This window comes from Entelurus aequoreus, linkage group LG11 (assembly GCF_033978785.1).
Source record: "Entelurus aequoreus isolate RoL-2023_Sb linkage group LG11, RoL_Eaeq_v1.1, whole genome shotgun sequence".
In the NCBI taxonomy this organism is placed as follows: Eukaryota; Metazoa; Chordata; class Actinopteri; order Syngnathiformes; family Syngnathidae; genus Entelurus; species Entelurus aequoreus.
The window spans coordinates 51,665,927-51,687,930 of NC_084741.1; the positions used below are offsets into that span (position 1 = coordinate 51,665,927).

Genomic DNA, 22,004 nt, shown 5'->3' on the forward strand with positions numbered 1-22,004 from the left:
GTTCTTTCTTGAGTTGCTTCTCTGTTCTCAGAAAACTGGCTTCTACTCCACTCTTATTGTTGGGTAGAGACGTTGGATCTTCAATCCATGGGTATCTTGTGTTCTAGTGTGGTTCACTGATGTGATCATCAGCATTGACATAGGTGAGGCCTGCCCTGATGCTTTCCAGCTCTCTTTCCTCGCTCAGTGTCATCTCCTTGCCTCCTGGCTGGTAGTTGCCGCATCTGCATCCTCCACACTTTGGCTCGCAAGCTGCTCCAATACTGTCCCATTTCCACCAGTCGAGAAATTATTTGTCCGCAACAGTGCTTTTGGTTTCAGCTTTGAATCCCTCTGTGTCACTGAGTTCTTCATATTTCACAGCTGTGGTTCTCATGCATCGTGCGAAGTGCGTTTTGGATGTGTGAGCTGCAAAATCCACTTTTTCAAAGAGGTCTGGGTGTGTTCCGCCAAGGGTCTTCCCTAGTGGGCCGTCCCATAAAACAAGGTCTCCAATCACCTTCACCCTCTGCGGTACAAACCGTCTTTCCCGATGACTGATGAGCAGTTCGATTCCCTCTGGTCTGGGCAGGTCTTCCAAGCTGGCATCTGGAAAGAACCTTTTCAGTTCTTTAGGTTTGACCGTTCTTTGTACTTTGGCTATTTCCTCCAAGCCATAACAGAGGAGTTCATGGGCTCTTTCGGTTCCTGCGGGTGTCTTGACCCTCACTTTGAGATGGTATCTTTTTTTCTTTACTTTCAGGGCCATTCCTCCAACGCCATGGACAACCAAAGTGATTTATTCCCTTTTGAGGTTGAGTCTCCTGGCAGCACTGTGAGTAATGTAATTTGTGTCAGACGCTAAGTCAATCAGCGTCCCGATCTTCTGACCTGCATTGGCTATAACTTTGAGGAGCATAAGGATCACTGGGAGTTCTTGACATGCGCGCCGTTCCATCCCTGCAGGCTTGTCAGTGCAGAGTGATCTTGCGGAAAAATTGGTAAGGGCTCTACTGAACTTTTCCGCCATGTTGGGAGACAGGTCAGACACAAATTGTTGTTGTTCTTCTGTCAATTTGTGCCTCCTCAGGTTTGACTTTGATGTCGTGTCTGTCTCAGCATTTCTAGGGTCTCCTCTCCGGCACAGGAAGAAGTGAGGGTCTCTCCTACAGTCCTGCTTTCTACACAGGTATTCACTCTCTTCTTCATGACACTCTAGGCCCTTTGTGCAGGCTCCCAGTCTTTGCAAAGCACTCAACTTGTCTTTTGGCTTCAGTCCTTTGAACTTTTTGCAGAAGAAACGTTTTTCTTTTTGCCTCTCAGCTCCACAGACCACGCATCTACCTTTACTCATGGACCTGGTCGAGGCATATTTCTTGGAGTCAGCTGACTTTTTGTCCGGCTTCTTGCATACTCCAAGAATCTGGGTAAACTGGTGGGTTTATTAATAGGCTGCTGGACTGGCTGTGCTGCTGGCTGTACCTGAAGAGCTCTTCCTCTCCTTTCCTCCTCAACAATACTTTGTACTACCAGGAATTTTGCCTTTTTGGCTTCGAGGCGGTTCTTTAGTTTCTTCAAGCCTTTCACTCTGCCATCCAGAAGGGTCTTTTCTGCTCCTGGGATCCATTCTTCCCATTCCATGAAGCCTGCCATCACATCATTGATGAGTTTCTTTGCACCATCCACCTGATGTTCATGGACGTCTTTGTTCACCACGGACACAGGAAACGCATGAGCCCCTTGGAAAGCCGATTCTGCCTCTTTAATGGCAAACATCAGCTCGCCTTCCCCATACCTGGACCAGAGGTTGGACTGCACTGTTCGCTTCACTCTGTCAAGCCTGGTGTTGCAGTCCTCTATGGTCTTTGCCAGGTCCATCTGTTGCTGCTTATCCAACGTCACTTCTCCATCTTCCTCATTGACTCCCAGTTCAGCCAGTAGGCCGAGTTCATAGCTGTCGTTGATGTCGTTCACATCCCGTGCAAGTGAAGTGAGTATTCTGAATTCCTTTTGCAATTCTGACTTTGTCAGGTATCCAACAGCTCTGTTTAGGTTGTTGGCCTGTTTGGTGAAAGCACTCTTTGCTGAGGTTCTCTCCTGCTTCATCTGCTTGATTGTTTTACCAGTGGCTTCTTCCGCCATACTTGCAGTTGTTCTTTGCGTTGACTGCGTTGACAGTTGATAACCACCGTGGCAGCAAAGACAAAGGATCAACGGCCTCAAGTCATTAATCTGGGTTTCAAACTTGATACTGCTACTCTTAATTTTTGTTCAATGTTAAGCTAGAATCTTTACTTTGTTTTTATTGCAGCCACAGTTGAAAAACACATGCTTTTGGAGGTGGAGATATGGAAGGTGCACGCCACGCTGCAGGATGGCAACGTGGGGAGTTGGATACCTCCAAATGTGGACATTCATCAGATCGTGGACCAATTAGAGACACACCAACAGGAGGTGATAGAGACCAATATGAGTGTGTATAAGTACGAGAAGCAAGAGGCCTCTCTCCAAGCTATGAAGGAGATTCTAGACTTAAAATTGGAGTTGCTGTGGGCAAAGCGAGAGCATCAAATTGAGTTCACAGAACTCAAGAAAACGCTTGGAATATGCGAACAGCTGCCCCCTCAAGTTCCCGAAGAGGGTGAGGAAGACGGTGGTGAAGGTACCAGCCAGGACCTGGACGGTGCGATATCATAGGTATCCGTCCGTCAGTAGTGACGATGGGTTGCGCCTGGGGGAGTTCATTCTTTCTTGCAGCGGCGACTGTGGCTGTACAGCCCCACTCTGGAGTGACAGTCTCTGGTGCAGTTGGCGCAGACGTATGAGGAGGGTTCTGACACAGGAGCGGGTGCTGCCTCACGCAGTTTCCGCTTTTGTCTCCTCTCCTGCAACAAGGAGATGTGCTTCTCCTCGGCACGGCAGGTTCCTGTGGTAACAGTCTGCCTCCAAACGTTGCAGTCTTTTGCAGCCTGCCTGTTTCATGTCACATTTGCACACGTCCTTGAAACGCAGTTGGGGGCGACCAAGGGGTCTGGAGCCTGTTGACAATTCGCCGTATAGGACAGCTCTGGGGAGCCGGCTGGGGTCCATCCTGTGGACATGGTCAAGCCATCTGAGGTGGCGTTGGCTGAGCTTGATGAACATGCTGGTAAAGTGAGCACGATCCAGGAGTTCCATGTTGGGAACTTTGTCCTGCCATGAGATTCCCAGAATGCGGCAAAGACAGCGCAGGTGGAAGCTGTTTAGCTGTTTCTCATGTCTGGTGTAGGTGGTCCAGGCCTCGCTGCCATACATCAGTGTGCTAATGACGCAGGCTTGGTAGACCTGGAGTTTAGTGCGCGTGGATAGCTGGTTTTTTGACCATACTCTTTTGGACAGCCTGGCCACCACTGTGGCGGCTCTCGCAAGACGGGTGGCACGTTCTGTGTCGAGTGACAAATCGCTGGAGATTGCAGATCCAAGGTATGTAAAAGTGTTGACACATTCCAGAGTCTGGTTGTCGACGGAGATGGAGAGTGGAGTTTTAGCATCTTGGCCCATGACGTTGGTCTTCTTAAGGTTGATGGTGAGACCAAACTCTTTACAAGCAGATGAAAGCCTGTCCTTCAGCCTCTGGAGCCCGGACTCGGTGTGGGATGCGAGAGCTGCATCATCAGCAAAAAGCATTTCCCTCAGGAGGACACTGGTCACCTTGGTCTTGGAGCGCAAACGGGCAAGGTTGAAAAGTTTCCCATCACCTCTTGTGTGTAGGGAGACACCTTCAGAACATGTGCCGAAAGCAGTAGACAGAACGAGGGAGAAGAAAATTCCAAAGAGGGTTGGCGCAAGAACGCAGCCCTGTTTTACGCCGCTGCGGATTGGAAAGGCCTCTGTTGGTCCTCCTTCCCAACAGACGGAACCCTGTGTGTTTTCGTAGAATGATCTTATGACGGTGATGAGTTTTGGGGGGAAGCCGATCTTTGCAAGCAGCTTGAAAAGACCATCTCTGCTGACAAGGTTGAATGCTTTAGTGTGATCGACAAAGGCGAGATACAAGGGTCTCCTCTGTTCCCGGCACTTCTCCTGCAGCTGCCGAAGGGTGAAAATCATGTCCGCTGTGGATCTTGCTGCCCTAAAGCCACAGGGTAGACACGTTCTGCAATGAGGTGGAGTCTAGCATGGGTGACACAAGCGAAAACTTTCCACACGATGATAAGCAGGGAGATACCGCGGTAATTATTACAGTCACTATGGTCTCCCTTGTTCTTGGTGTGACAATCTTGGAGTAACGCAGATCTTGGGGGACGGCTCCATCTTTCCAAAAGAGGCAGAGGAGATTGTGAAGGTGCGGCAGTAAGGAAGGGTTTCCCAAGTTTTTTGACATCAGGTGTTATCCCGTCAGCACCTGGGGCCTTGCCGCATGCGAGGTTGTCAATAGCTTTGCTGAGCTCTTCCTGCGTGAGTTCCTTGTCAAGCTCCTTCATAACAGGCAGGTTTGCAACTCCATTCAGACCCTTCTCTGACACAATGCTCTCAGTGGCATATAACTCCGTGTAGTGTTCGGCTCATCTTCCAATCTGCTTGTTGCGGTCAGTGATGACTTCACCAGACTTGGCTTTGAGTGGCGCTGTTTTCTTGATGGACGGGCTAGTTGCTTGCTTAATCCCCCCATACATGCCCCTGATACCTCCTGTGTCCGAGGCCCTTTGTATGTTTGAGGAGAGCACAAGCCAGTAGTTGTTGGCACAGCTACGTGCCATTCGCTGGGCTTCGCTCTTGGCCTTTCTCAAGGCGTCAAGGTTCCTCTGTGAGGGGTTTCACTTGTGCTTGAGGAAAGCGGTACGTTTCGCCTCTATAACTGGCATCAAATTGAGTCCGCAGAACTCAAGAAAAAGCTTGGAAAATGCGGACAGCCGCACCCTCAAGTTCCTGGAGAGGGTGAGGAAGATGGTGGTGAAGGTACCAGCCAGGACCTGGACGGTGAGATACCGGCGGCCAAAAAGGCAAAAAAGAAGTCCAAATAAGGGCCGGTACCATGGGCTCAGTGCTGCTGAGAAGTACTTTGTCCCACATTTTCTTGAATAAAAAAATATTGACAAATAAAAAAAAATAAAACAAAAAGAAAAAAAGAAAGAAATAAAGAAAACCAAAATAACAGAAACTGTAGTAATTTTCAAAATAAATAATATAACACAAAAAAATGACAAAAGCTAAAAAAATTCACACAAAATACCTAATATGAAACAAATATAATTTTACATGCAGTAAACAATGTGAAATGCACACATACATGACGTATGAAAGTGACTTGAACATCTAAAACGAAGGTATCACTGTATTTGTCATAGTGAAAGCTACGACCAATCATTTACTAGATCAGAGAACTGAAAGATACATATATATTGTTTTAAATAACTAAGAAATAAAATATAAATGATTAATAAAGTTGCTATGGTTTGGTATGAGAAGATTCATTAAACAGAAGAGTGGCTAAATTCCCTTAGTAGCGCCTTCAATACAGTTAGAAAAAAAACAGCCCCTGCCACCAGTTTGAGGGATTGTCACGGAATTTGGCGGAGATGTCCATCATGACAGGACATACAAAAAGCCTCAAGATCCCATGTCTAAAAACAAACAAGGAGTCAGCCACTTTAGTGTTAGAGGTTTTACTCCAACAAACTCCTCCTCTGGACTTTGACCAAATCAAAATCACAAATACTATACAGATGGTAGGTTATTTATTTCCAATACATTCAGCTTGTGTGATCGGATGTGAGCAGGGCATGGTAACAATCTTTGATGGCCGTTTTGACGAGTCACAATGTCAATAACTCGGTTCCACAAGGTCAGATCGTCATCTTCATCATTCATAATTGAACAAACCCCATGCCAAGTGTACGAAGTATAAAGGGAGGCTATGTATTATACAGTATGTATAATACATATTTCGTATTAGGTTATGGCGATCGATAAATATTTACCATGAAGCACGACTTCCGTTTTCGGGTTATGAGTTGGCCTACACTAACAAAAACAGGTGGCTAATCTTGGCGCGACTGTATCTTCACTGCGGCAATCTCAAATAAATTTTTGACGGAACAACTTTTTAGCGGATTTAATCTTCAACTCCTGCCTCATCAATAACACATATCAACAGTTGAAAGTAGCATCGGACTTTGGCGCAGCACCTCAGGCTAATAAGACTACTATAAACTATCAACTATCAACAAGTGTCCAGCCAAAGTGGAGACGAACTCTTTTGATGCACTTCATCTTTAAGATCAATAACACAGCTGAGTAATGCGGAAATATAACGCAGTAACTCAATGCTAACACGGAATGCTAAGATCTTAGCTAACTATCGTAGCTACGACTTTCAAGTTGACCAAGTTTTGGCTGAACAACACTCACCCATGGTTTTAGCACATGGAAGCCCAGTTCTAACTCAGAGGGATTATTTAGAGGGTTTTTAATAATGTAAAAAAACATATTTGGAAGGTTGTAACAGTTTTTTTATGCTCTAACTATGAAAATATTACATTTATTAATAATAATTCTACTTTGCAAAAATCTGTTTAGCACAAACCCAATTATCCGCGATAAACAAAGGACAACCGTATTGTGCAAGTAACATCCTGTAAGTAATGCAGTTTCAACTTGTTCTGGAATCACTACTCCTTATACCGGCCAGATGGTATCCACCCAAATTTTAGGGAAAGATTGAAACTAGCTGCCAACATACAGCATGCTATTCACTCAAAACCACACTGACAGTTGTTTATATTCCAGTCCCTCTTCTGTACCTCTTCTCCCATCACTTGTTCTATGAAGCAACAACAAGCAACAAGTCCATTCAAGAGCTCCCCCTGCCGGCTGTACCTTAAATCAGCATCATCAATGCAGCAACACACTCCACATAACTGCTCAACAAAAAAGCCAAACACATTTTGATATGGTTAATGACAAACTCAGATAACAACTTTGTCAACACAATTAACAACTGCCAATATTACACAGAAGACCAATACAATAGGAACATAAAAAACAGATGATAGACTATCAGAGATTTTCTCTAAGACTGCAAGGGAAGCTCAGCGTCCCCTAAAATGTCAAAAAATAAGTGATTAAATATATAGTGTTGTGTGTACATGTTATTGACTAAATATGCGCTACAACACGCTCTTTTGTTCAGAATCAGCTTCTTATCACTGGTATCGACGCGGCTTTCCTCTCTCTCATTCTCGCAGCTTCACAGTGCTTTAAACAGTATAGACGCTGGACGTCCACAGAGTTCAATGGGGAAGCGAAACGAGACGAGTCATTGGATAAATGCTGGGCTTTGTCCCGCTCAGCGTCTCTGGGGGTCTATGGGGCAGTGGGTTGGCCTCGGCTGGCCCGGACACTCAACTTCTGCATGATGGTTGGATGATTTGTCTAAGGCTGATTCCCTTTTTGATTGACAGAGAAATGAGCGAATCAGCGATCTTGTTTTGTAAACGTCCATGGGAGCATTTTTTCAATATTTATTCTGTTGTTCTGAGTTGAACCGGAGACTTTCCTGATCCTCTCAGAGACATTTTCTTTGTTAAAAACGACTAGCGACAAATAGAGCTTCTATTTCTGGTGTTTTTTTTATGTTTGGAGACGGACTTCTTTCACTCTGCAGTTTCTGTCCCTGCCGAGCAGCGGATGCTGCTGAGTCCCTCCACCGTCTCAAAGCAATCTCAGGTGGACACACTTTGCACTAGCCTCGCGCCAAGCAAGCTGCACATAATGGCAGATAATTTGAATGTTATTTTATTTTTTTATTGAACAACAAACATTCATTTATAATGCACACAGGTGTACAAACTATTGTCATTCGTGGCAAAGATTGGAGCTACATCTGCAGGTGTAGAGAGGAGCTTCTCCTGTTTAAAGTGGCTCAAGTCTTACACCCGCAACACCATGGGCCAAGGCCGTTTAAGCAGCCTTGCTCTGCTGGTCATTGAGAGGACACTTGTCATATCCCTGGAAAGACGCCTTCTTGGTACGACAGGGTCACAGATCACTTTCTTAAAAAGGAACAGAGGGTAGAATTTACGTATAAATAAACCAACACATTTTATGATGCAGGCCGAAATTGAGCTTCCCCTCCTTGAGAGACCAGCATCCGCCACTGTAGACTATCAATTATTCATTTTAAGAGTAGAAGCATGTATCTCAACTTTGATAATATTTAACTATATTTAAGACCATTTAAAGAATATTTCCAAGTAATAATGACCTCAGAAACTTGGATGAATACAGGAAGGGGAAAAACTTTGAATTGGATGCATATGAACCTAACTATATTAAAAGGAATAATGAAACTGAAGGTGGAGTAGCAGTGTATGTGAAAAAAAAACATCTGAACTATAAAGTAGTTAAAAAAAAGTCTCTTGTTATTGATTGATATTAAAATGCATCACTTTAGAAATGTGTCAGTATAAGAGTACAAATGTGTTAGTAAGTTGCATATATAGCACCAAAGTCAACTATATAGTGACATGCGCAGACTGGATCAAAGCAACTTTTACAGATAACCAAATTATTTTTTATATTTGGAGACTTCAACATTGATCTTCTGAACCCAAATAAGCAAAAATCCTTTGAGGACTTCATAAAGGTAATAAACAGTATCAGCCTGTACCCAAAAATGACTAAAGCAAGCAGAATAACAGAAAAACATAGTGCCACTTTAATTGACAATATATTCACTAATGACTTTAATGACAATACAGAGAGTGGTTTGTTAATCACGGATATTACTGATCACCTTTCAGTCTTGACAATATACAATGAGAACTTTAGAGAGACAAAAAATATATTGATAATTCATACAAAAGATTACTCACAGCAAAAATAATTATGGCCTTTAAGAATTATTTAAAAGAACAAACATGGGAAAAAGTATATAGTACAACTGATGTGAATAAAGCTTGATATTTTTAAAGTACCTACATAACACTGTATGATAAAAACTGTCCACTAAAAATATTTTTTTTTAAAAAAGAGAAAGAAAGAACAACCATGGATGACAAAAGCATTGCAGAAAGCTTGCAAAAATAAAATCCTCAATATTTTTTAGAAGGTTAATATGGAAGATGTAGTCAAAGACTTCAACAATTGTGTAATTATTGGACAAAACCCAGAAGAAAAAGTCCTAAAAAACACATCTGATGATTCTGAAAATAACATCCAAAGAAATCCCAACTCAAATTTCCTAAGCTCTGTGACAGTAGAGGAAATACATATTGTAAACTAAAGTCAATCTCAAATCCACTGATTATGAAGGAATCTATATAAACATGATTAAAAGGCCATAATATAAATATCAGACCAATTAATGTACATAAGTAACTTATCAAAACATTCCCAAAAATAGCTGAAGTAATACCATTTTACATGACAGGAGACAATCATCTATTCACTAATTAAAAGACAAGTCTCATGACACCCACAATTATCTAAAGTTAAAGTTAAATTAGATTAGACAAATGTATTAAAAAAGTATGAAGTACTATCAGCTAGCCAAAACGGATACGGAGAAAATATATCAACATCAATGGCAATAATTGAAATATCTGAAGAAATTACCGACGCAATAGATCAGAAACCATCTGTAGCTGCAGACTCAAAGCAGTCAGTGAGGGGGAGGAAAACCCAAAAGGAGAAAGTGGAGAGGAGAAGGAGGATATATCAGTGTCTAAGGGCTGCCGGAGGATTACTAAGGTCTCTCTGAGGTCAGAACACTGACCCCCTAGCGTGTGCAGAACGTAAACAATATGGAGAGGATGTGGCAAAAAGGATAATTAGCTCCCATTCACCACGGATCCTTTAAGAGCAAAGGCTACTGGGTAATCACACCAGCAAGCAGCAATAAACATGATACTTTCTTTTACAACCAACAGGCATTTTTAAAAACTATTAGCGAGACAGCAATAGAAAATATTGTCTAAGGAGTTTTAAAATGCTCTAAAATGTGTGTTCTAATACACATGCAGTCAGAAAAAATATTAAGTAAAATGTGCGTCAAAGACATGAACATTCACCATGAGCCACAATAAAGTTTCATGCCCGACTCGGTTGACAGGCAGCATTAGCAGGGAGCTTACATGGGGGTCTATGTTTGCTTTGGTGTGGCAGGGAGTGTGTGCAGGGGGTGAGGGTGGTTGGAAAGGGAGACAGTGAGGGGACAGAGTGCACACTTCTCACTCTCTATTCCAAATCACCCAGAAGAGTCTTCACAAGTTCTCACTGTGAGAGGCGGCAGTATCCATATTCCAGCGACACAACGGTGGTCAGAGTGTGCAAAATAATCATTTGTCTCACATGTTTGAAATGTGTATAGGGGTTATCTGAAATAGTTTGTTGGTGTGTGTGTGTGCGTGTTGTCTATTGGCAGCTGCGGGGATAAACCAATACTGATCCCCTGGTCGCCGTGTGCCTCCCTGGGGGAGGATGTTGATGTTGGCCTGGCTGTTTCTGCTTCAGAATGTAGTGCTTTTCTGCTGCATCACACACACACACACACACACACACACACACACACACACACACACACACACACACACACACACACACACACACACACACACACGTTTTTTCTGTAAATGTGAGGCCCCAGGGGGCTGGATCTCGGCGGTCTGTGATCTGTCATTTAACACTATGGAGTTCAAACTTAAAAAACAACCAGCTGGAGCCACCAAGCACCCCGGTAACCACACACACACACACACACACACACACACACACACACATAACACAACGTGGTCATAAATGCACTGCAGCACCAGGATTTACAGTATATAGTATTATAGAATTGATCCCAGCATACTGGTTGACAATGCGGCGAGGTCTCATGGGAATCGCAGAACTTCCACATTGCGACATCGCGCATGTGTGCCACCCCCTCCACTGTCCTCCCTCTAACCACAAAGACAATCCTTTGAGTAAACAGTCATAGTCCTGAACGGAAGAAGGACTAGCTGTGATTGTACAAGCAGCGAGGTCTGGACTTCATAGAGAGAACAAACTTGGCCATGCGCCCCAATTCCATTCCCAGAAGAAGAAAAAAAATGAGCGCCAGGTCAACGGCAACAACTATAAGAGAGCAGCTTACTTTTTTAAGTTTGGTTTTGGATATTTTAATTCTGCATATATATCCCAGAGAAGGAAGTGTTATGATCAGGAGACAAATTATGGGCATCCCATACACAAGACTCCTCAACCGAACGTCAACACCTCATACAAACACGTGGTATGTTTACTGATGACCTCTTGTCCAGGCCAAAGCTTTATCCATTAGAAATGGATTAAAATAGCATCTTTGATGTATTTGCAAACATGCACTATAAAACTAATTATTGCATGGATTTAGTTGAAACCATCTTTTTGAAACTCATGTAAAAATATGTTTTACTTTATAAAAATGGGATTAACATAGCTAGAACATGAATATAAATATCATATTCACTTAAATATGACAATGAATATGTCAAGTTTTCCTTTATTTCAGAGTGTAAAGTAGAGATTACCAGATACACATGGAATTAGAATCAGTGGGTAATACAAATCATAATATTACATCATTATTATTAAGATTATGCTATTATTAGTGCCTATCCTGGGAGTTAAGGCTCCCCAGACTTTAAAAACTAGTGATGCCTCTGTAACTTTAATCGAGGGTCTTTGAACACACCACAGTTATGTACAATGAAATGTAAAAGTGAAACGTGTACATAAATTTCTTCTATGCTGCCACAGATAAATTTATCATATTCATACATTTCTTCTATACCTCATCCTTGTTCCAAAATGCTGGTGCTGTGTGTGAATGTTTAAATGTGAGCTTTGATGACGTTGTGACGTCTGTGTTGAGTGGTGTTCCATGCTAGTTTGCCGTTATCCAGGTGGAACCAGCCATTTTACATTTTTGATAGGGGGTATAGGTAGGCTTAGACATTCTTAGTTCGATTCAAGCAACCTTATTATTGAACTTTCATTGCACAGTATTTATCTTATATTAACATTTATGAAGTCATTTTTTATAACTTACATATTTAAGACGAAAAAAATCCACAAACTTTACAAAAGGCCAAAGGCCACAGTACACCTCCCCCCCATACACAGACACTTACATGCTGCTGATTATGATTATGTCTTTCTCTAATTTTTCCTCATTTGCATGTATTATTTGCTTACCTTTCCTCCTCTTAACCAGGCACTTGGTTTCAGAGATCTCAGGACAGGGTCTCCCAAAAGGGGACGGGTACTGCTGGACTTGGCGTGTGCGGGTCTCTTGGCACCGCCTGAAGCCACGTGTTCCACCGGACCGAGAGCAGGGACTCCACTCGCTCCACTCAGCCACTTCGCAGTGCACTAACATGATGATGAGAATAGACGTTCATAGTCAGATTTCAGCAGTGTTGCATGTTGGTGCTAGCTTTCTAGTGATGACATACTTTGTTTCATGAGAATGTATCAATATTTCACACTAAAGATAAGGCACTCTAATGGCGCTTTTCTACTAGAACTAACTTTGTTTAGCTTTTTCTTGGCTCTACTTGCTTCTGTTTGGGGTGATTACTTTTCCACTTCAAAACTGTATGCCCAAGTCGAGGCAACGACAATGAAGAAGAACAAGGGTCTTTGTGTTAACTGTATTTAAGGAATATGTTGGTAACCTGTGATACATTTCAGTTCATCATATAGTTTCTCGCAATCATATTGAATCTTCATATAGTTTCAAGTTTTAGCAAGTCAACCGTTTTATTTCATTCAAGAGGGCAACAGCTGCATCAAAGTGGTGTTATGGACTATATTTTGGTGTTTACTGTATATTCCGGATTATAAAACGTCACGAATCGAAATCGCATGGTGTCCCAAGATTCACAGCTCTAATAACCATGGCAGGCTGAGTAGGTAGCATGCTTGGTGGCATGTCTGTCGTTTTTGTGGAGTCAGGTTCTAGCCCATTATAAAGTGGTCATTCGGTAGGATAATGTTTCTAATGCACGACAATAGTCTCGTTTAAAATTGATATTTGTAATTTCTCCTGCATGCATAGACTGACCTTGCGGCACACACTGCATGAGTTTATCGTTGGGTTCATAGTCCTCTGGACAAACATGGTGACATCTCCCATTGAGCTGGTACAGGCCCTGCCGACACCGTGTACACTCCTCGCTGTTTACGCATAGCTCACACTCTGCAGGGCACTCTGCAAAGATAATACAGTTAATGTATTCCATGACTTGTCTTTGTGCCATTCCTCAGTGAGCATCAACTGCTAATCTCTGCCCGCCCGGAAGAATCCTTCTTTTTTAATGACACTTTTTTTCCTCCAACATTTCTAGAGTCTCTTGACTCATGATAAGTACTCACTTGGAACACACTCCCTCTGTGTATCACTGCGGACTAGCCCTTCAGGGCAGATTTCCTGGCACTTTCCCTGATGAAGGTAGAACCCTGTCCGACAGCGCAGGCAGAAGTTCTTGTTGAAGCAGGAGTCGCACTCAGGCCTGCACTCTTGACACAGAAACACAGACTCAGCCACAAGTGTTTACTTAAAGTGTGTGTGTGTGTGTGTGTACATGTACTACTGGGGCTACAGTTGCATTGTATTGTTGTCAGGCATATAAGCCACTGCAAATACTGCAGATTGCCTTCGGATACATGATTTTTATAAGAGAAAATGTTAATTTTATTGTGTACACAAGTAAATGGAAACATGCGACTCTTAGCGAAGCCATATGTCACTAGCAGTTATAAACTTATGCAAATGCTTTACTGTGTCAAGATAAATGAACAGGTTTGATGCTTCTACTGGCGGCCCAGGGTCCAAATCCGGATCAGGAACGACACCATACCTGCCCCCTGAGTTCAGTGGGAAATTTGGGCGAGAAACATTTTTGCCGCAAATTCCTAAAAACACTAGAGTGCTCCTGTTGTACAGAGGAACTTGGACCACTGTAAACACATTGGCAGATCCTTGGTTTGACATTTTAACCTTGCTAGCAATCATTGAAAACTGGAACACTGGTCATAACTTGTGATTTCCATAATTGAGATATCCTTTAAGTTTTCTCCATTTTGACAGGTACAATTACTTTCTCTAATGTGATTTATGGAACCAGGATGTGGCTGTGGCCTGTTTACTTTAGATGCAGTCAGTAGTCATTTGTCCAACTTCTTCAGTTATATAGAATTTAATTTTAGCTGTTCAACTGGTGGCCCGTGAGTTCAGTTAAAAAAAAACTTGTGAGAGACTCACTTTTTTGCAGAAGCTCCTTAAAACACTAGAATGCTGTCATAGAGATGATGTTTGAGTACTTTTTTAGTAGTAGTATTTATATAGGTACATAAAAAAAGCAGCGGGCTCTTGTAAATGTAATAAACAAGAATAGACCAAAACTAAATGTCTACTGTAGAGGACGATGGTTTTCTGGAATATGCTAAATAAGACTAATTGTCAAGGGAAAAGTTCAGTTCTTATATTTTGAAATTGTGACCCCTGAAACAATTTAGTCAAATACCCCTGCTTTGTGTTGTCAATCCATTCACTCTTGCCAATGCATGCTCATTTTTAAAACAAGAAACACACAATATCTTACTTGTGCAGGTGTTTCTTTCTGGAGAGCGTATGCCGAAAAAGCCAGTGGGACAGGAAGTCAAGCACACACCGATCTGCTTCATCCCATTCCTTATCAAATGTATGAAGAAGCGTGACTTGCAGGAAAGGCAGCCATTGTAGTCAGAGCAGGTCAGACAGCCAACCTGCTGGCACCCTGAACTCACACCAGAGAGCTCTGTTGACAAACATATTATCACGTCATTTAATTTTACATTACTGTTGTTAAAAGACTATTGTCCTGTGATAGCAGCAATAGCAGCTTTATCAAAAAATGACATGGTTACTCTTTGAGGTTTTTTTTATTTTTTATATTAGCAATTTAACATGATGTGCATGTGATTGGAGTATAAGAGCAGCTTGGCTGAGGAGGCCCCATTACTCGTTCAAGTGTTTGTGATGTACAATACAGTCCATATTCAGCCCTCAATTACCCCTGAAGTTCTGTTGTGAGTGGAAATGTTCCAAGTGTAGGACTAATAAGGAACCGTTATTATGTATTATGCTGATAGTATATATTTATACCATGAATTGATTAACGTGGACCCCGACTTAAACAAGTTGAAAAATGTATGCGGGTGTTACCATTTAGTGGTCAATTGTATGGAATATGTACTGTACTGTGCAATCTACTAATAAAAGTCTCAATCACTCAATCAATATAATTGTTGATGACTGAAGTGCTGATATCAACCAAACCGAACCCCCCCCGCCTCAACCTCCTCCACATCCCACCCCCCGGATTGTAAATAATGTAAATAATTCAATGTATATACTCTGATGATTAACTTGTGTGATGACTCTATTATGCTGATAGTATATATTTGTACCATGAACTGATTTACGTGGACCCCGACTTCAACAAGTTGAAAAACTTTTTCGGGTGTTACCATTTAGTGGTCAATTGTACGGAATATGTACTGTACTGTGCAATCTACTAATAAAAGTCTCAATCAATCAATCAATCAATCAATCAATCAATCAATCAATCAATCAATCAATCAATCGTTATTGGAAAACGTGCCATATTTGTGTGAAGAACATCACTTTTGCAACCAACATTGTGTGTCTTTAAAGATGTACACTGAAAATTAGTATTTTTTCAGTATCCGTTCCTAATTGGGTTGGTTTGGTTGACTGTTAAGATTCTGCTATCAGCACAGTTACGATTGTGACAAAAAGTGATGACGTGGCGCCTGCTTGCCTTGTCTCTGGTCAAAATGTCAGCCTTGAGAGCTAAATGTTTAAAAGGTGCAAGCTCACCTACCAGATAAACGGAAAACTCGGCTCAATGCAAAGTTTCTCTCAAAGTAGTTGTGTAGGAGGGGAAAAACACCAGCAACTTAATGAAATACTTGCAACATACTCATGGAATAAGCAGCATATTTGACTAACATGAACTTTGCATTCTCTTCAGTGCATAGTACCACCTTAACCTCTTTCAACAATGGTAAGTCATAGTAAGTAGACTTGTTAAGTGTTTAGTTATTAACTCCGCTAATATAAGTTACTGTTATGTCACTAATTTCAAATAATGTTCAACCATTCAAATGTCTACTGTAGAGGACAATGTTTTTTGTAATGCCACCATCAATCTTATTGTCAAAATCTAATCCAAGGACATTTAAAAAAAACGTTTTATTTGAATGCATGTTAAATATTTGCTCAAAACTTGGTAACAGTTTTATCTAGAGTGGACTGAGGGTGTATTTTGAAGGGAAATTTGCCAGCTAGCACACCAGTTGGAGTCTCCTTATCTTTGCACTGACATATGCATTGACCTGATCACTGACCATATAACTACCCACTCTGCCGTTCACGTAACCATCCACGATTGAGGTAAAGCAGTATGTGTGGTGAAAAATAAATTGCATGATTAGTCTGCGTATGTACATGATTATTTGTGTGATTTATTACATTAGTTAACTTGTTATTTTTTGTTAACGTAACAACGATCATTTGTACATTAATAAAAGATGTAGGATTTACAATATTATCTAAAATTATGATCAGAGACACTTCAGTTTGCTAAAGCATCAATTAAATAAAGCAAGCTGCAGCTAAAAGACTAAACAGCACATCATTTTAATTGTTATTTACAGCCCCAAGTCAGGCCGTGATGACACTACTATATATATATCATAGGGCTGTGAATCTTTGGGTGTCCCACGATTCGATTCAATATCGATTCTTGGAGTCACGATTCGATTCAAAATCGATTTTTTTTCAATTCAACACGATTCTCGATTCAAAAACGATTTTTTTCTGATTCAAAACGATTCTCTATTCATTTAATACATAGGATTTCAGCAGGATCTACCCCAGTCTGCTGACATGCAAGCAGAGTAGTAGATTTTTGTAAAAAGCTTTTATAATTGTAAAGGACAATGTTTTATCAACTGATTGCAATAATGTAAATTTGTTTTAAGTATTAAATGAACCAAAAATATGCCTTATTTTATCTTTGTGAAAATATTGGACACAGTGTGTTGTCAAGCTTATGAGATGCAATGCAAGTGTAAGCCACTGTGACACTATTGTTCTTTTTAATTTTTTTTTATAAATGTCTAATGATAATGTCAATGACGGATTTTTAATCACTGATATGTTGAAATTGTAACTAATATTGATACTGTTGTTGATGATATTCATTTTTGTTTCACTACTTTTGGTTTGTTCTGTGTCATGTTTGTGTCTCCTCTCAATTGCTCTGTTTATTGCAGTTCTGAGTGTTGCTGGGTCGGGTTTGCTTTTGGAATTGGATTGCATTGTTATGGTATTGTTGTGTATTTTTTTGTTGGATTGATTAATAAAAAAATAAATTAAAAAACAACAACAAATATTTTAATAAAAAAGATGAAAAATAAAAAATCTATTTTTTTAAACTGATAATCGATTCTGAATCGCACAACGTGAGAATCACGATTCGAATTCGTATCGATTTTTTCCCACACCCCTAATATACAGTATAATGTATGTATACATAATAAAACATTAAATATTAAGAGTATGTGAAAGTGCGACTCCTACCTTGTTTACTTCACTGACAACCTCCTTAAAGTTTTGAAATCAGTCAAAAACATCAAATACAGATAACATGGCCAAACACGGGAAAGTGTGGAGGCAGAGTGTTTTGCAATTACACACCATTGCTTTGTAGTGGATTTAGAAGGGTGTCATTTTGAATTGTGTGTGGTGAATAGACATTTTTATCATGTCCACATAGTTCAGTGGGCAGGGGACATTGTCTGGCACATACAGAATGTGTTGACTTGATGTGTTGCTTTTTTATCTATTTGCACCATTGGCATTTGGATTGCTATATACTGTATAAATTGATGTTATGCTCATTTAATTATAATGTGATGGTAATAATGTAATTGGCTCGCAAAACTTAAAGTTCCCAGAAGAGGGTGGTTCCTGTGCAGTATGTCATCGCCAGTGGGCCATAGTGAAAACGTCGACGGTGTGTCCTCGATGTAATTTACTCTCCCATAGGGATTTATTCCGAAACAAGCTGGGGAATCACCACAACCAGTGTTACAAGGAAAATTGCTAAGATTTATGATTCATTATTCCATCCGTACAGTTATTTAATAATTCTGTTCCAGCCTTTCAGTTTGGGGGAAAATTGGCTTTGCAAATCTATTTGACACATCTTTCACTCAGAGGAGCATCCGATGTTGGCGGTGATAATTAAAATCATTCCTGTTCTGTCCGATGTGCCTTCCTCCCATAACGTGTGTTGCCAATGAATAAAATATACTGTACAAGTTTTTTTTTAAACATTGTGACAAGCTTTAAAATAGCTTTAGATTGTAGAGTAACTCTTTTCCACATAGTCAACCATGTGTCCAGTTACTCCTGCCCAGAATTCTAGATATCATAGGACACATCTGTCAAACTCAAGTCCCGGGGGCCAGATTAGGCCCGCCACGTTATTTAAATTGGCCCGCCAAGTTATTCATTGTGGTCTGCCACATCATTCATGCGGCTCACCTCATTATTTAATATGGCTCGCCACATCATTCAATGTGGTCTGCCACGTCATTCACTGCAGCCTTCCAAGTCATTCAATGTGGCCGCCATATCATTCAATGTGGCCCACTATGTCATTCAATGCAGCCACATTAATCTGGTCTGGCACACCTTTTAATTTGGCCCACCACATCATTCAATGTGGCCTGCCATGTAATTAAGTGGTCTGCCGCATTTTTAAATGTGGCCCACTATGTCATTCAATGCGGTTTTTCAAATGATTTAAATCGGTCTGCCACATCATTCAATGTGGCCTGCCACGTAATTTAAAGTGGTCTGCCGTATTATTTAATGTGGCCCACTATGTCATTCAATGCAGTCTTTCAAGTCATTTTAATCATTCTTTGTGGTCCACTACGTCATTCAAAGTGGCCTGCCACATCATTTATTTGGGTTTTGCCTTCAAAGCCTTCCTGTGTCCAGAAACTTAAAGAGTTTGTAAACAAAAACAAAAGCAATGTGTAATTATAAGAAGAAAAATATCAATCTAATCACTTTAGTATCATTTAAATACTGATATTATATATCGATAATATCAACATCTGGATCGATCACCCTTACTTCACATTGAAGCTTTAGCAGTTAGCTTCTTGTGTCATTCTGCTCGGTGTGTGTGTGTAGCATGCTTGGCCATTCCTTTTCCTCTAGTCCTCCAGTGATAATCTACGTGGAAGAAACAGTTTATTTTCGGCCATGGTGGTGAGGATAAGTATCTTCGAAGCAGCTTCGCACTGTGGATAGACGACACGTTCTTTGCAGAACATGGCAAAACATGCACCCGCCGAACAAGAGTCTTAAAGGCCTACTGAAATGATTTTTTTTTATTTAAACGGGGATAGCAGATCTATTCTATGTGTCATACTTGATCATTTCGCGATATTGCCATATTTTTGCTGAAAGGATTTAGTATAGAACAACGACGATAAAGATCGCAACTTTTGGTATCTGATAAAAAAAAGGCTTGCTAGCGACGATTTCCCCATTAATTTGAGCGAGGATGAAATATTTTTAAATGAGGAAAGTGCAAGTGAAGGACTAGTGGGGAGTGGAAGATGCTGTGAGAGCCGGGCGTGACCTGATATTCAGCTGGAAATGACTACAACAGTAAATAAACACAAGACATATATATACTCTATTAGCCACAACACAACCAGGCTTATATTTAATATGCCACAAATTAATCCCGCATAAAAACACCTAGGTGTTTGTTATGCTAGCTCCTAGCTACTAGCTCGAGCTAGTTATAGCTCGAGCGGGTAATATGGACGGGATCCTGTATATATAACCCGCCAATACAATTCAAACACCTGCACAACACACACACTCACTCAGCCCAAACAACCGTTCACCTAACCCAAGGTTCATAAAGCTTATATATTTAATCAAAGTTACGTACATGACACGCACGTACTGGCAAGCAATCAAATGTTTGGAAGCGCGCGGGTGGGACCTGATATTCAGCTGGGAATGACTACAACAGTAAATAAACACAAGACATATATATACTCTATTAGCCACAACACAACCAGGCTTATATTTAATATGCCACAAATTAATCCCGCATAAAAACACCTAGGTGTTTGTTATGCTAGCTCCTAGCTCCTAGCTACTAGCTCGAGCTAGTTATAGCTCGAGCGGGTAATATGGACGGGATCCCGTATATATAACCCGCCAATACAATTCAAACACCTGCATAACCCACACACTCACTCAGCCCAAACAACCGTTCACCTAACCCAAGGTTCATAAAGCTTATATATTTAATCAAAGTTACGTACATGACACGCACGTACGGGCAAGCAATCAAATGTTTGGAAGCGCGCGGGTGGGACCTGATATTCAGCTGGGAATGACTACAACAGTAAATAAACACAAGACATATATATACTCTATTAGCCACAACACAACCAGGCTTATATTTAATATGCCACAAATTAATCCCGCATAAAAACACCTAGGTGTTTGTTATGCTAGCTCCTAGCTCCTAGCTACTAGCTCGAGCTAGTTATAGCTCGAGCGGGTAATATGGACGGGATCCCGTATATATAACCCGCCAATACAATTCAAACACCTGCATAACCCACACACTCACTCAGCCCAAACAACCGTTCACCTAACCCAAGGTTCATAAAGCTTATATATTTAATCAAAGTTACGTACATGACACGCACGTACGGGCAAGCAATCAAATGTTTGGAAGCGCGCGGGTGGGACCTGATATTCAGCTGGGAATGACTACAACAATAAATAAACACAAGACATATATATACTCTATTAGCCACAACACCACCAGGCTTATATTTAATATGCCACAAATTAATCCTAATGCTAGCTCCTAGCTACTAGCTCAAGCTAGTTATAGCAAGCGATCAAATGTTTGGAAGCGCAGCTGTGTACTCACGTTATCGCAACTGTGTATCCAAATCAAAGTCCTCCTGGTAAGAGTCTCTGTTGTCCGAGTTCTTCCATCTTGACTGCATCTTTCGGGAATGTAAACAAAGAAGCGCCGGCTGTGTACGTGTTGTTGCTGACTTCCCTCGCAAAATAGACACTTCGCACCGACAACTTTCTTCTTTGCTTGCTCAGCTTCTTTCTCCATAATGCAATGAACAAATTGCAACAGATTCACCAACACAGATGTCCAGAATACTGTGGAATAATGAGATGAAAACAGAGCTATTTCGTATTGACTTCAATGGTGTCCGAATACTTCCGTTTCAATGATTGACGTCACGCGCATACGTCAACCCTCAGAGGCGTTTCGAACCGGAAGTTTAGCGGGAAATTTAAAATTGCACTTTATAAATTAACCCGGCCGTATTGGCATGTGTTGCAATGTTAAGATTTCATCATTGATATAAAAACTATCAGACTGCGTGGTCGGTAGTAGTGGCTTTCAGTAGGCCTTTAAATAAAAGATACAAGTGGAGTTAAATGTTTATTTATCTGTTTAATTTGACATGTTTGTTTTTTGTTTTGTGTTTCTGGGATGGGTGATTTTCATGATTTTGCTGCTTTGACGTTTGTACGATTTGGTCGACATCTGACTTTTCGGAATGGATTACGAACGAAAACTGAACGTACAAATTAACAGCTCATGTCCATGTACAGACTGTTCAACTTAGAACAGTGAAGGGCAAGTTCTGTCCTTATTAGACACTGTGCCATCAAAAACATCTGGACGTCGTTTTGTATCCTGTAGCAGCTAAGCCTAAACTAAAGCTAATGATGCTAGTGTAACGGATGCCATGTGTGGTTGTGCGCTAGTACGTGCATACACCTCTCTCCCTCATGCCTTCAGAGTTCCACTGGAAAACAAGCTGACGGCTTAGGTTTTTAGCTTGTTGGCTATCAC

General features: G+C 41.1%; 1 protein-coding gene across 1 annotated transcript in view; it reads right to left on the reverse strand.

Annotated features, from left to right (window-relative positions):
* rspo3 (R-spondin 3) overlaps positions 1-22,004 on the reverse strand; it is a 51,615-nt gene that overhangs the window by 25,059 nt on the left and 4,552 nt on the right. Inside the window, exons 2-5 of the mRNA XM_062064304.1 lie at positions 14,595-14,789; positions 13,366-13,509; positions 13,055-13,201; positions 12,184-12,360 (exon numbers count right to left, since the gene is read on the reverse strand). Of these exons, the coding sequence (XP_061920288.1) occupies positions 12,184-12,360; positions 13,055-13,201; positions 13,366-13,509; positions 14,595-14,789 (663 nt within the window). The remainder of the gene's footprint in view (positions 1-12,183; positions 12,361-13,054; positions 13,202-13,365; positions 13,510-14,594; positions 14,790-22,004) is intronic.